This window comes from Schistocerca gregaria, chromosome 1, assembly GCF_023897955.1.
Source record: "Schistocerca gregaria isolate iqSchGreg1 chromosome 1, iqSchGreg1.2, whole genome shotgun sequence".
NCBI lineage: Eukaryota > Metazoa > Arthropoda > Insecta > Orthoptera > Acrididae > Schistocerca > Schistocerca gregaria.
The window spans coordinates 232,100,360-232,116,685 of NC_064920.1; the positions used below are offsets into that span (position 1 = coordinate 232,100,360).

Consider the following 16,326-nt stretch of genomic DNA (forward strand, 5'->3'; position numbering starts at 1 on the left):
ACACACACACACACGCACACACACACACACACACACACACACACACACACACACACACACACACACACGCACGCACGCACGCACGCACGCACGCACAGTATCTCACTGCCCTCAGCAGCCACACACCATGGTTTGTGTGTGTGTTGTCTATTTCTGACGAAAGCCTTGTTGGCCAAAAGCTTACTTTCTTACTTTCTTATTTTCTTTTAGTTGTGCCTGTCTGCAACTCAGCATCTCCACTATATAGTGAGTAGCAGCTATGCTCTTTGGAATAGAGATTTAAGTGTTAGGAATTCTTTTCTGACGACATGTGCCTGGAGTGTAAGAATGTGTGGAAGTGAAACTTGGATGGTGAACAGTTTAGGTAAGAACAGAAAATAAGGTATTGAAATATGGGGTTACAAAAGAATGCTGAAGATTACATGAGTAGATCATGCAACTAATGAGGTGGTAATGAATAGAATTGGAGACACAAGAAATTTGCAGCACAACTTGACTAAAAGAAGGAATGGTTGGCAAGACACATTCTGAGTCATCAATGGAGCACCAGTTTGGGATTGGATGGAAAGGGGGGCAAGAATACAGTACACAAATTCATTCTGAGACATCAAGGGATCACCGGTTTGGTACTGGAGGGGAGAGGGGAAGGTGGGAGGATTGTAGAAGGAGACCAAGAGGGAATACAGTATGCTGATTCAGAAGGATGTAAATTGCAGTATTTATTCAGAGACAAAGAGGCTTGCACAGGACAGTAGCATCAAGAGCTGCATTAAATCTATCTTCAGATTGAAGGCCACAACAATGATTTGATGATCGGAGAAAGGTAAACACATTTGCTGATAGTTACTTTATCCTTGTTATTAGAAAATGTGTCTGAGAGAACACATCAAATGATCTGCCTGTAACATGAAGGATGTACTATCAATTTTTCCTTAATAGTAAGAGATGCATTAAACTGATTACTTTCAAACTGTTGGTTGGGAAGATGCACTCATATTCGTAAGTATCCAGCAATATCGCAAGACTTACAGTTGTTAGACATCCTTCTCTAGAAAAATTTGAAGCATGTGGTCTATAAGTATGCTCCAATTACTGGTGCTTGTAAAATGGTTACTCCTGATATTGTGACAGTTTATCAGTGATGCAGCATGTATGAATGTGTTTTGATGCAAATCATTATCACTTTATTTAAAAAGTTCACCAACAGATAGGTGATGGCACACAACAATGTCTTTTGGCTTGTTTGCTATTTTTGGTTTTGTTCGTTCAATGCATTATTTTGATGTGCGAGTTTCTTTCTGGTTTGCAACTATCAAGAAAATTCTATTTTTTTTTTTGTCAATAACAAACACTTCTATGTGGGTGTCAGATGTTCTCATGGACATTTGGCCATCTATTGAATATTATGAGATAAAAACAGATAACTGTCTCATTGTAAATGCTGGCTGAATGATTTTCCAGTGATATAACATTTTGTTTAATATAAAACATGTATAACTTAACAAAAATTTAATGCACAAACATGACACTGGATCTTAACCCAGTGATATAAGCTTCCTTGGGGAATGGCATAAACTTCCCGCAGGCCTTCCATTCTAAGGTAGCAAAACAGCACAAAAATCATTGTATTCAATGGATCTTTGCTCTGTCATTTTCTGTTAGATCTACAAATGAGGTACATCACTAAATTTTTCTTCATCGACATCTGTTATTCTGGTACAAAAAATAGTATACTCCTATTATCTCTACAAAAAAGTTGCTGCCTATACTTTTGTTATTGATGAAGGTGTGAGAATGCACAGCTGTTCGTTTCATGAGCCCGTTCTCATTCATCCTGTATCTGCACCTGTTTTCTCTGGGAAAAAAATTGTCTCCCAGAATGGCAGAGAGTTACTGCCAGATTGGAAAGCAGTAGCATTCTATACTTTCTTTATGTACTTGCATTTAGGACAAGGGACAAAAGTATAAATTGAATAAAAGATAAGATTGTTGTCGTTGTTGCTGCTGCTGTTGTTGTGGTCTTCAGTTCACAGACTGGTGTGATCCAGCTCTCCATGCTACTGTATCCTGTGCAAGCTTCTTCATCTCCCAGTACTTACTACTCCACCCTACATCCTTCTGAATCTGCTTAGTGTATTCATCTCTGGATCTCCCTCTATGATTTTTACGCTCCATGCTGCCCTCCAATACTAAATTGGTGATTACTTGATGCCTCAGAACATGTGATACTAACCAATCCCTTCTTCTAATCACGTTGTGCAACAAATTTCTCTTCACTCCAGCTCTACTCAGTACTTCCTGATAAGTTACATGATCTACCCATTCTAATCTTCAGCATTCTTCTGTAGCACCACACTTCGAAAGCTTCTATTCTCTTCTTGTCCGAACTATTTATCGTCCATGTTTCACTTCCATACATGGCTACACTCCATACAAATACTTTCGGAAGTGACTTCCTGACACTTAAATCTATACTCGGTGTTAACAAATTTCTCTTCTTCAGAAACGCTTTCCTTGCCATTACCAGTCTACATTTTATATCCTCTAGACTTCGACCATCATCAGCTATTTTGTTCCCCAAATAGCAAAACTCATCTACTACTTTAAGCATCTCATATCCTAATCTAATTACCTCAGCATCACCCAATTTAATTCGACTATGTTCCATTTTCCTTGTTTTGCTTTTGTTGATGTTCATCCTATACCCTCCTTTCAAGACACTGTCCATTCCGTTCCACTGCTCTTCCAAGTCCTCTGCTGTCTCTGACCGAATTACAATGTCATCAACAAACCAGTTTTTATATCTTCACAATGGATTTTAATTCCTTCTCCAAATTTTTCTTTTGTTTCCTTTACTGCTTGCTCAATTTATAGGCTGAATAACATCAGGGATAGGCTACAACCCTGTCTCATTCCCTTCCCAACCACTGCTTCCCTTTCGTGCCCCTCGACTCTTATAACTGCCATATGGTTTCTGTACAAATGGTAAATAGCCTTTCGCTTCCTGTATTTGACCCCTGCCACCTTCATAATTGTCAAAAGATTTTTCTAAGTCTACAAATGCTAGAAACGTAGGTTTGGCTCTCCTTCATCTATCTTCTAAGATACGTCATAGGGTCAGTGTTGCCCGACATGTTCCAACATTTCTACGGAATCCGAACTGATCTTCGCCAAGGTCTACTTCTACCAGTTTTTCCATTTGTCAGTAACAAGTTCGTGTTAGTACTTTGCAGCTGTGACTTATTAAACTGATAGTTTGGTAATTTTCACATCTGTCAACATCTGCTTTCTTTGAAGGTAAAATTACAGAAATGATATACAAGTTGGTTACATCACTTATTGTAGGTTGGCAGTACTGTATGTGGAATTCAAAGATTGAGAACTGGTGAGGTAGCACAGCTCGTAAAGTGCAGGAAGCCTGGCCACCTGCAGATTACTTTTAGCATTCCATATTTTTCATATTTAATCTCAACTACTTAAGCTTTCAAATCATAAAGCAACAGATTCATTAATTCTTTCAAACTTTTGTCTTTTAGACCAATTGCTTTTCTTATTATCCTAACAGTTGAGAAGAAGGCACTACTACCCGTCACAAATATTTTCAACGGAACAATCATGTTACTTGTTTAAGTGTTTGATTATTCAGAGTCAGGCTGTAACAAGACATAGATAAATCACAGGTGGTTGTTTTTTTGGTGTGGGGGGGGGGGGGGGGCGATTGGGCGGGGCTGGAGCTGTAAATTATTTGAACCATTCTTTTCTGACACTGAAATTAATATCCTACAATAACTGTCCTTGCCAGTAAATTACTACTATTTCACATATTCAATAGTAACAATACAGACATTAGTGAGTTCAAACAACTGGTGATGGATTCTGAATAGAAGATTCAGTGCTTCATTGTAGTTTGGGTTCTGTACTTGTTTGTGGTTTCAAGAGCAGTGGAAAGCTAGCATTCTTTCTTTTTTAGTATCTTTGTTCTGGTTGTAATCACCATATTTTAACACCACTATAAATGATATGACAGCACTCTTCTTTCTTCATGATACTCTATGTTCATAATCAGACATTATATATATGCCTGTAACAAAATGCATACAGAAAATATTTGTGTAGGGGTCTTGCCTTTAAATCATCATCTTATGCTCATACTTCAAACTGATTTAATGGGAAGATGTACTTAAGACACTATAATGTCATATATAGTAAGGTTATGTTAATGTCAGGAATATATACACATTTACATTTCATTAAGTCTTATTTGACAGATATAACAGGAACAAGAAGAAAATGGGTGCAGAAGAATTTATTAAATTTGTGGATAAACTTACTTTATTCTGTTAAGCTGGCTCCCAACACAAGTACTTGCAAGGATTATAACTCTCTTTTGCTTATATCAAAGTCCTGATTTCCTTTCACAAAATTTTCCACTTGAAATGAAGGCCAAATTTACACAGTAGCTCTAAAGCACCACAATATTAATTCAGTTTCTAATGCTGACACAACACTCACCATTTATCACTTTCTGTGGCATATAAAGATTCCCAAAGTAAATTACTGATTAAATTTATTTTACTGACATTTTTATACAAAAATGCAAAAGCACTTCCAATAAAATACATCCTATTTCAAACTTGCAATCACAATATTTTAGAGATTAAGAAAAACAATGATTTGCTTAGTTTTGTACAAGAATGGATAGGATGATCATCAGAAGTGCAGATTTTGAAAACTATCCCACAATTTCTTGGTATTGAAATAGTGACATAGAATGACAAAAATATACAAATAATCATTTACTTTTTTCATTTTTGTATCTCTTTTGTGGTGCTGTTCTGAACACAGTATGAGAAGTCTGTAACATCACATGACAACAACAAGCATTTCAAGCAGAACTTTCACATAGTGTAATCACATTCACTTTAGACAAGGTTCTTAAATACAGTGAAACAATTTTATCAAAGCTTACAAGATTTTCTGAAGGCTTCCATATCATTTATTGTAAAATACATAAATCATCAAAAATTAAAAACATGCTGATATATCCAAAGTCAAGTTACACAAAAGAAGTCAATAAAATCTAGAAAAATCACTTAACAAAACAATACAGTATTATAATATTTTAAACAAATGACAAACTATAAAAGTCTACTTCTCAGTGTAGATTGCCACTAAAAGTCAATGTCCTGCAAGTTCTTTACGTAGGAAATTATCACATTCACTCACATTTTTCACATACAATTGAGTTTGTTCAGATTTACAGTTTACATTTCAGAAGTGACATGTTTCGTCATTTTTTTGTTTTGTTTTCATATATAGATAATATCTGAATATATTACTTACACTAGTCATCTAGACGTCAAGTAATAAAACATTTGCGAATTTAGTGTACGTAGCAACAACCTTACGTCCTCTTTCCTTCTTTTTACACGACAGCAAGTTGTGAATCACACAAAGCTTGTGAAATAACTGTCAATGATACAAAGACCTAACATGATTAAGATTTTTGCATCAAAATATAAATTTAACAATGTAAACAGTACAGGGGTGCAGACATCTGTCACAGTACACTACCGATCAGATTAATACAAAACAGTATTGTACCTCTATGTTTTGTGCACCACTATATATAAGTCATATTCCAAGAATAAATGGTGCCAAAACAAAGTTTAAAATATTAAAAGCTTCTGAGGCAGTAAATTTCATTTACAAGACAATATTTTCTTCACGACAAAATTCAAGTTTTACATGTTTACTTTCTGTACACATACATATTTCAAAAATAAAACAACTTGTAAAGCATGCTCACCATTATTTCAAATAATGCTGCATGAAGAAAGCAGTTAGCCCTGGCAGAGAAACTTCTGGAGCATACACACATGCACACTGATACACCACCAGTTTATGGACATGCAACATCTGCTCATTTAACAGATGTTCACTGTCAACAATTAAATGCTAGAAAGTATCGTGGCAGTAATGAATCCGCTTGGAGATGGTACACTTATTTTGCTGGCTTCACCTTGGCAGTGTCTAAAAGGCAACAAAAATAGGTTCCCATCAACAACGGTGAAGAAAAATTAGGAGTTATTAAATTATACTAAGAATTATACACACCAATAAAAAATTATTTCTCTGTTGTGAAAAACATGTCCATAATTTCTAATAAACTGTATTTACTCAAAACTGCCCTCTTCTTCAACATGCTACCAGAAATGATTTCAAATTCAAACTGAATATTAGTCTCAACAATCACACTTATGTTACAACATTTAACATAAGATAGCTTCAAAAGCAAGTGCCCAGGTGTCTGCTGTCAAGGTGGAGTGGACATGGGCTCAAGACACAAGCACAGTCCTCAGTCTCTGTGCCACTAGAGTGGGAGTTCGGATGCTGCTAAGGCTGCAGAAGAGGTGCATCTAAATTGTGAGGTCACAGGTTGTTCAGTTGGCATGGAGTGCATTGATCTTCTCACAGACTGCCATGCTCTGAGATCAAGGTGTGTTTCCAAGCCTTACTTACATTGGAATCCACTGCCTTTATTTGTCAATTGATACTTACAGATTCTTTTAAAACATAATACCACAATATGTTGGCCTGTTCCAACAGTGTAGTTTGATTAACTTGCATTTCCCCACATTCGCACTGGATCACACAGATTCTTGCCTTTCTAAGTTGTACATCATGTTTAACATACCTCAACAAAACTTTCATCTTGGACTATCAGGTGAAATACAAACCTACTGTTACATTTTTGGAGTATTCTTCCAATTGCAGACTACAGCTTCAAGGGCTAATGTGGGAAAAATGTACGCAGGTCAGACTAACCAGACAGTACATGAAAATGCATCAAGCACAAGCACCACACAAACAAAAAATGACCAATAAAGTAAAAGATTGCAGAGTGCTCCATCTTCTAAATACATGACATGACACACATTTGGTAAAACAAGCAACACATCCCGGGGTAGCATTTTAAAATGATCTGTAAAGATCCAGCTACGTGAGGAAATGGTGAAAACTGATTGCATTTTTCTGATATGTTCTACCTCCTCACCAATCAACTAAATAAGGCTTCAGTCAGACCCAGCCTTCCACATGCTCGAAGCACCATGAAAGTGGTGGTGGTGGGGGGGGGGGGGGGGGGGGGGGGCAATCTGTGTGTGCCACAAGAACTAAAGGACTGAGACCACACCAGTTAGACACTACTCCTCCACATCTGCAATGTCCTCACTTCTATGGTGTGCATACAGTGACTGAGTGTTGTGACTTGTATCCCAAATACACATACCACATCTACCTCACTAGCAGAACCTCATCCATGTACTGCAAAACCTAGTTTGATGACACGAGGGAGGGGAGGTATGTAAAACAGCACCCAACAGAAGACAGACAGTCATCCAGCATCACTGCTCGAAGATGGCAACGCGTCAGACTGCCAAAATATCGTATCATTTGGACAATGTCATCATCTGAGAACATTTCCAGATCATCATATGCCAGGGAATAAAACAACAAAGTTTTTTTCCAATTGTCTCTTGTAGGAATAAGCAAGAAAATATGTATCACCTTTTGTTCGTTTGCTAAAACTGTGATTTTGGTAAGCACCTGGCACTAAAAGTCGTCACTAGATTTTGATTTCAAACCTCCTGCAACATTTAACTACAAGAAAAAAGATTAGGCTTCTATACCCTGTTGATGAGATCATTAGGAACACAGCAGAAGGGAATCTGTTGTGTCACTTCAGGGGAACCATTCCAACATTCACCCTAAGTGGTTTAGGGAGCTGTACTCACTAATTTCGCTCAAATGTCTTAACAACTTCGTTGATTGATTGCAAAGTTGTCAATGAGGTCTCAAACACAACCAGCTATGATGCACACACTTTAACTTGGTTGATTTTAGAAACAGGTACAAAAAACAAAGAAAACAATTCTCGCCTGTTCTTTGTCCTCAGTAGAGTGTGTCTACCAAAGCAGAAGTGACAAACTTAGCTAAAAATGTTAAATCGTTTCATAAATTTGAAACTGAAATTCAATTATACAATTACTTGTACAATAATGATACTTCAATGATGAGACTTGCTGCTATTAATTGTTTAACTGAAATAAAGGATTCAACAATGGCTAATACAATGCTTCTGTGCACCGTATTGTTTGGCAACTACTGTTGCAGTGACGATATAAAAAACACTGGGGTCCAAAGTTAATGATTAGAACTAGGGAAACTACATGTTAAGTGCATGACAGTACAGGTACTACAGAACTCCATGATGTCCAGTAATGAACAAGGGGAGAATGCAAAACGAACTGTATGCCCGTTTTCATACGTGGGTAATTATATAGCATGAGCAAAGCACATTTCACATATTGAGAGATGCCTCCATGGTAATTTGCTGTCATTTCAACATAGTCATAAGTAGCTGTCACACTGCAACATCATCATTTTGTCACTACTGGATTTAAGTAGCTTTGAGTCTACTGTAATTTCTGTGAAATGTAAAAAAAAGTCAAGTGATTTTTCACTTAGGTTTTGGAAATGTAGCAACATACTTGTGGAAAATATTTCTAATTACAATGATCACTTCCTTTACAGTCTAAGAAAGAAACTTTAACACAAGACAGGTGGCTTAGTCGACACTTACTTTAGGTGACTCAGCTTACTTTATTTACAAACCAAAAAACACATTTAAAAATAAATAAATAGATAAATAAACAACCAGACAGTACTCGCAAGCTTTCAGAACCATATAATCTGTACTTCAGTTTAAGGGGAACCTGTGAAAATGAAAGTTACCAATTACAACTACATCTACTGTCTTTGATCTTTTATGTATATTTCTACCAATTCCACAAAGCGTTGCATGTCCCAAGACAAGTACGGGTCACCCACCTGTCTTGCTTGATTTGAAGTTAGGTTTTTGTTTCCTCCATGAAAAAAATCAGCTTTAAATAGAATGTAGACAAACATATTAGGAAACTTGAATCTTTGCTTGAGCTCTTAAAAGTGACAATAACATCAAATACATTAATGAGGAGCTGTTGAATACTTTTGTAGTTTCACTGCACACTCAGAATATGTTGTTACTTATTGTGGATAAGAGAGAGAGAGAGAGAGAGAGAGAGAGAGAGAGAGAGAGAGAGAGAGAGAGAGAAGGGGGTAGAGAGGGATGTGTGCATGTGCTATTTTTCATCATACGCCTGCGTTAGTGAGCTCTGAAGAAGGACATTGTCTAAAAACTTAGCAAAATAATTTCAGTCTTGTTCGTGTGCTTATCAACCACTCATTTTATACATCAAAAACAACAGCCCTACATATTTTGTGTGATGGAATGAATGAGTGCCTCTAGCTCCAAACAGAATAAAAGTACAAAATTCACTTAAACTCACCTATCTGAGTTACTACCTATGCTTCAGCCATCTTCTTCTTTTCCTTCTTTTTCTTCAAGAAGGAAGGTGTCCTCAAACCTTTCTTCTTCTTCTTATCCTTTTTCGGTGATTCCTCTGTTGAAATATCTTTCGTTGGTGATCCCTGCAACATAACAGATAGCATAAGTAGTTCATTACAAAAGACAGGAACCTAAATTTTAAGACTTATTTTGCACCCAGAACTAAATCTACCATAAAGGAATCAAGAATATTGATTGTTGGGTCCCACCCATTCAGACTCTAAAAATATCAAAACAGAGAGGTATATCAAAATTCAGTAGAGTTATAAAAGCAACAGTCACCTGTCACAGGCAAAAACATTATGCCTTCCTATAAAAACATGTATTACAACACAAGTTCGATCTTTTATTTTCTTGTACGTATACAATTTATCTGCACTGGTTGGTACAATTTTTGAGTTAAATGGGCTCTTAACAACCACCCTTAAATCTTCTCTACTTCATACAGCAAAAGAAGAAAAAGAAGTACACTGCTATAAGATGTAATAGGGTACAATTGCATTTTTATAATCTCACCAGAGCCTTTAGGTTAGTAATACAGTTTTTACAGGCCGAGCTACCATACCCAACAGGTACATAGGGTTTTCAAAAAGTAAATTACACATGTTGTCTCATGCTAAGACTATCATGTAGCAAATGTTGGGAATTGTCAGAAGAGAGTACATGTTCCATGTTTTCTGCAGAGAGAGTTCTGCTGCAACACAGGAAACAGGTGTTTGACACTGTGCGACTGAAATGGCAGAGCAACTGGAAGTGTAATCCAAAGTCGAAGTATATGGGACAGTACAATTCTTGTGGGTGAAATGCCTAAATTATGCACAGATTCATAGAGATATTCTGCCAGTATATAGACCAAATGCAATGCTATTCCCAAGCATAGTGAAATAGTGGCAACAACCACACAAATGTATACTGTACTCTTTGGAAAGCCCATGAAATTTCCATCTTGCTTCAAGCTGAAAGAATATCTCAGTGGAAAGAAATTTTCCAGTGATGAGAACAATCACACAGTGAGTCTCAAATTGCTCCATGAACAAGTTGCAGATTTCTCTAATGAAGGAATAGAATGATTGGTAGAATGTTCTGACCATGGTTAATGAAAATAGTATCGTGCATCTATATAACTATGAAGTGTAATGTACAGAATTCAATAAAAGTTACTTGGCCTGCCTTAACAAATGTAAATTTCTTTTTGCTCCTCATACTAGCAGTTAAACATGCTCATACAGTCATTTATTACTTTTTATAAAAGTAATGCAAGTTATGAGAATGAAGCTGGCAGGTGTTCAGTTACGAAGGAAGAAATGGTAGCAATAGTTTCCAAAATTGCAATGAAACTGCCACTTGGAAGATATAATGAGGTGCAACTTTACTTCATCAGCTACAATGACAATTGCTGTATGATCATGATACCCTGACCACAGAAACATCTACTGATGCCTTCAGGTAGTCCAGAGTCCACAGCCTGTTGCTCCCAAAGTGTAGAGATCTGATAACACATGTATTTATGATATGGTGGAATTAATAATGAAATCCATGAAAGAAAATAAAACAGTTTACCTTAAGTGGTTAAAGAGGCACTGATGCGCTTGGTACAACAAAGTAGTAGATGCCTGGTGAGAGACAACATCAAAAGAGGGAAACTTCTACTCATCACTGTTTTTACTCCATTGAAGAATATTTAAATTTATGAAATGCGTTATATAAATACTTATGTGTAAAGTGTATTATTGTAACCTTAAATATGTGTACCTTGAAATGACTTTCAGCCTGTATATTTATAACTTGACTTGGCCAATGTCTTACGCTTAAGCTGCTATGTAGACAACAGGATCAATAAAAAAATATATACAATACAATACTTACTCGGTGAACATCCAGAACATAATGGAGAACTGAACACACTCACACTAAGATGTACAAAATTCACTCCATGCCAAAATAAATTATGGGAAACGACAGTAAAATGTGGATTCTCTTGCCAACAACCACTGAAATTGTAAAGAGCCACAACTATCTCAAAATTAGCATGTTCCTTACAAGAAGACAGGTGCAGATCTGTGGGAAGGGGTAGGAAAAGCACTACTACTAATCACAGATATAAACAGATTATCCCCATGACAGGAATGATCTGATTCTGTAACTATTGTTCAACCAATGAAAAGTCACTCCTGCTGCTTAGTTAGAAATTTGTCAAGTCCACAAAACTTGTTTCCATTTTTACAAATACATTAGGTCACTTACACTACATGAAAGTTATACTGCAGAGAAGCCGTCAAATGCTACTTCTCTGCAGTGTAACTTTCAGATACACTTGGTAACAGCCTAATGTAAAGGCCAAAACCAGTCATGTGAGATAAATAAAGCTCTAACTAAGCAACTAGAGTGGCTTTTTGTTAATAATGTCATTATATTAAAACATTTCACTTATTTTTATTATTACTAAAATCCTAGGCATCTGTGGCACACAAAATATGGGTGTGATAAAGATTTTGGAGAGGGGATGAGGGTTATAGTACAAGACCCCCACAACCCCGGATTCACACCTGCAAGAAGCAGGCATAAATGTAATTTACGGAAAACTGACATTCAAAATTAATGTGCGCACACGGATAACTGTGACTAAGGTATAAAATAACTATATACTAAACTTAAAACATAGTTGTAAATAACTGTACTGTTTCCCACAAGTAACCAACAAAATAAATACAAACAGCAATGCGACTCTTCAAGCTTTCCAGGTGGCAAACCAATGAAGAATATTTACAACATAGGCTACAGCAATGTTTGCTTATGCTGCAGAAAGACTGACTAATTGTCAGATCTCTTCTATACCAATAAAATGCTTCTAACTGCAATATAACAAATGATTTCCCCTTTAATTTTATAAAATCCAAAGTAAACTATTTCAACTAAGCAACATTAAATTGTAAGTGCTTGGAATTGCATACGAATGTATACACACTATAAGCTACGAGTGAAAAATTCTCAGGGCTCAGATAAATTTTTTAAAAAAAAATGATTGGTTACAAACAATGACAAATGTTAATCCACTTGACTTTGCACAGGAAGCACCTTCTGCTGTGTCGACTCAAATACAAAAAGCTAGCTTAGTTGCATACTATTATTTCCTCCTAAATCTTTAGATATGGAGCACCAGGTGATTATTAGTGATGTTCTGTTTTGTTGCTTCTTGTCCTATCTCTTACATTTCATATACCGCTAATTTTGTTCTCAGGATTACTTATTTCTAACGTAAGATGCTTATTTTTAATATTTTTTCTTGTAAATGTGTTAAATCTGTATGAAACTTAATTAACTCTGTTAGAAAAAAAATCCAACACATCAGTTACCACGTGACAACAGACGCGAGACACATAGAACTTTGCTACGACTGATATCTTTTGCTTTGTCTTGTAATACAATGTTAATCTACTGCAGGATATTATAGTTACGCGCGAATTAACCCACTTTTTAGTCGGCCAATAGTGAAAATTAAGTTAATTGAATTTTCATAAAACGGACGAGAACAGCTCGCGAACATGACCGATTCACGTCCAATCCATATGAATTCACATCCGTTAACTAAACTACCAAAATAAGGACACTATTTCGACAAGTTTCTTAATTAACCTTACATTAACATATATGAATGTCGTTCGGGATAGCGCCTTCAGTACTGAAAGACTTATCAAGTAATTATTTGAAAGAATACAGGCTCGCTTTGTTTCCACAAAACGTAATTCTTTAACAGACTATAACACCACATGCGCGGCCAAATATGCTAAACTGTCACACCACCGCATATTTAATCTTGCTTCCGATTTTACAAACACATGATTTTTTCGATCATCCAACTGGTAAAATAATCGTTCATATGCGCCTAGCCTAATACAGAGATTTTAGAATTTCCTCATAGGCATACAAATACTAAGTTTCCATAATAATGAAATCGTTGTTCATTTTTTATGCTGTATCAATTTTAACTACATGCTAGAAGTTTCAATTCAAATTCTGCTATCGCGAGTCTTACATCACATAACACGTTATACTATGGGAAAGTGCACAGCGAAAACACTTCTTAACAGCCCTTGCATATTCAGCATTGCAAAATTCATTTTTTCTTCAGGAAAAAAAACTTAAAGTTTTACGGTATTTTGATACTGCAGTACGCTTCAACAAATATATTATTTTTACGCTCTAATGAAGAATTTTGCGCGCTGCAAAGTTGCATGTGCTTCTGATTGCCCATTAAACAATGCGGCGTATTAGGAATGTGACGCAACAATACTCTTTACGACTCAGCCGTATCTCTGCAGTGCTACCAATCTACGTGGCCCCTGTATAACCAACGTTATTCCGCAGTGCTTCTGGATTTGCATTAATTTTTAGCGTGTATATTTCCAGTAAAACCGAGCATATCCGAACTTTTTGAAATTTCTTCCACTACCTAATAATTCTTTTGCCATTTGTGAGCAGTAAGGGTAATATCCTTGCCAGTCACTTATTTCTAGGCTTTTTGATAACCTATTAAAATGACTTCATTGAAAAATTAACAATCATTCTTGCGGGTTGCTACAAATAGGTCGCCGGCAGACACAGCAGAGTTTCACACAATCCACCACGTTTGCTTGTGTATCTCTGGACGGAGTACGAACGAAATTTGAACACCTGATTGCGTGCACACCGGCGTTATCCCGATCAAGAAGCATAAATTAATGCAAAGTAGGCCCTCTAGCATTATATGCTGTAATACAAATGCAGTATGTCCGCCAGTGACCTTGTGGCAGTCAACACATTTAAGGGCAAAATTCACGAATTTTTGACGCTGTTTTCCATACCGCTTCTTTATGTCCTTTACGCCCACTTTTCGAATACTGCATAATATTGCGGCCTAGTCTTTGTGAGTCCTGTTACGAGAACATCAATAATGTTGCACAGCTTTATTGTGCAATAATATTAACGGTTTGCAGTTACAGGCGCCATTTTGGTTTCCCACAACTGCTTCTCTCATTCTTAGTTCTGCCACATTTGCATTTAGAATCATTGCAAATCTTGATATTTTCACACAATAACCAGGTGGAATAATGTTCTGGGGTAACTCATCTTTAAAGAATGGAATTCTTCAAAAACTTACTGGAAGAATTATATGTTTTTTGTGCTTACCCAGAATCATTGTCTGGACATGTGTATAAGAAGTTAGGTATTTAGTCAAATTCCACATATATGTGTGTATATGTATCTTCATGAAGTTTGTTGTAAATAATCCACTGCAGTTCAAAACAAACAATGATGTACATAATTACAATACCAGAGTGGAAAATGACATTCATCACTTCACATCACAGTTGTCTTTAGTGCAGAATGGGGAACACAATCGCAATTTAAATTTCTGATAACTTACTCAGTTACAATTTGATAACTTACCCAGTTACATAAAATGTCTGACAGCAATGTGAAATTTGAAAACAACCTGAAAAAGTTTCTCCTTGACAACCCCTATTCTGTAGAAGAGTTCTACTAAAAAAACTTATTAATGTGTAACATGTAGCCATATTTAGGACCTACAAATTAGTGTAAATGTTCCATGGAACATGAAAACAACTGAACTAATCTGTGGGAAGTGCATAGTTTTCAGGGAAAACGTATAGGTACCATTAATCTGCACACTATTTAGAAGATGTTTTCTTGACAGATTCCGGTTGTACTACATCTGATTTATGAACATATAGCCTATAGACAATGTTTGTTTTTCTGATCTCTAAAATTATTTGATTCCAATAACAACATGTCAACCATTTTCTTCACCTTTGTTACAGAGTAACTGCTCTCTATTGTTTCTGTGAAAAATTTATTTTATATATATGCAAACAGTAACCATAACCATGCAAAAAGCAACTAGCATGGCCAATGTTAAGGTGGTTAAACACTTAACTGCAAACTAGTATGTTCAAGCACACATTCTTTTCGCCTCGAAACAGTGTAAGCAGGCCTGAGCAAACATCAATTGATTATCACAGCATATTGCACTCCCATTACTTTTAGTTATGAGAGGAAATTATGGTATAAAGACAGAGTAATGAAAAAAATTGTGAAAACGCAGGATATGCTGGAGATACAATTCCCACCTGTGTAGTTCTGAGAAACTTCTCCCACAAGGGAGAATTATAATGGTAGGCATAGTGAAGCAGCTGTTGAAGTTCATTTGTGTTGCAGTGCACAGCATATTTGGCAACTCGATGGTCAAGTTAGTGTTTGGCTACAGTTGAGCGTCACCATCCATTCAAGTACACAGTTAGTTACCTGTCATGCACACAAAGATCACTACACAGTAACTGCAGCATAGCTGGAATATAACGTGGCTGCTTTCACAATGTGGCCCTGTCTTTTATGGTGTAAGAAATGCCCGTAACTGACTGCAGTATAATGTGCTGGCTTGTTGGGTGGGTGTATGAGACATGTCTTGCACCTAAGTCATCCACAAAGGAATGGCCCACAGGGTCATTGAGGTACTGGGAGCAGGATTGGAATAGGGGTGGGCAGCAGAACGCTACTTTGGGTAATACAAGTAGGATTTTGGACGGGATATACCTTATCTCAGCATGACAAGAGGTAGTCAAAGCCGTGATGAAGGGTGTGGTTGAGCTTTGGAAGACCATGATGATACTGGGTGACCAAGGATGTGACAGTCGGTGACTGATCAATGGGTTTCCTGCTATCAGAAGAGGAGATAGCACAGGTGATTTGTTCGTGGATGAACTGGATAGGATTATTGTCTGTCATTAAAAACACTACTGCCTTCGTACAGATCCGGTGTCCACAAGCGGCGATGCTGTGCGGAAGAGACTTTTGGTGTGGAATGGGAGACAGCTGTCAAA

At 36.7% G+C, this 16,326-nt stretch overlaps 1 protein-coding gene across 8 annotated transcripts in view; it reads right to left on the minus strand.

Annotated features, from left to right (window-relative positions):
* Positions 1-4,314: 4,314 nt before the first annotated feature.
* Positions 4,315-16,326, minus strand: part of LOC126338352 (protein hu-li tai shao) — a 116,945-nt gene continuing 104,933 nt past the window's right edge. For all 8 annotated transcript variants that reach the window (XM_050001545.1, XM_050001552.1, XM_050001551.1 and 5 more), the window contains 2 exons: positions 9,390-9,531; positions 4,315-6,033 (listed from right to left, as the gene is read on the minus strand). In XM_050001545.1, the coding sequence (XP_049857502.1) occupies positions 9,406-9,531 (126 nt within the window). In that variant the 3' untranslated portion in view covers positions 4,315-6,033; positions 9,390-9,405. The remainder of the gene's footprint in view (positions 6,034-9,389; positions 9,532-16,326) is intronic.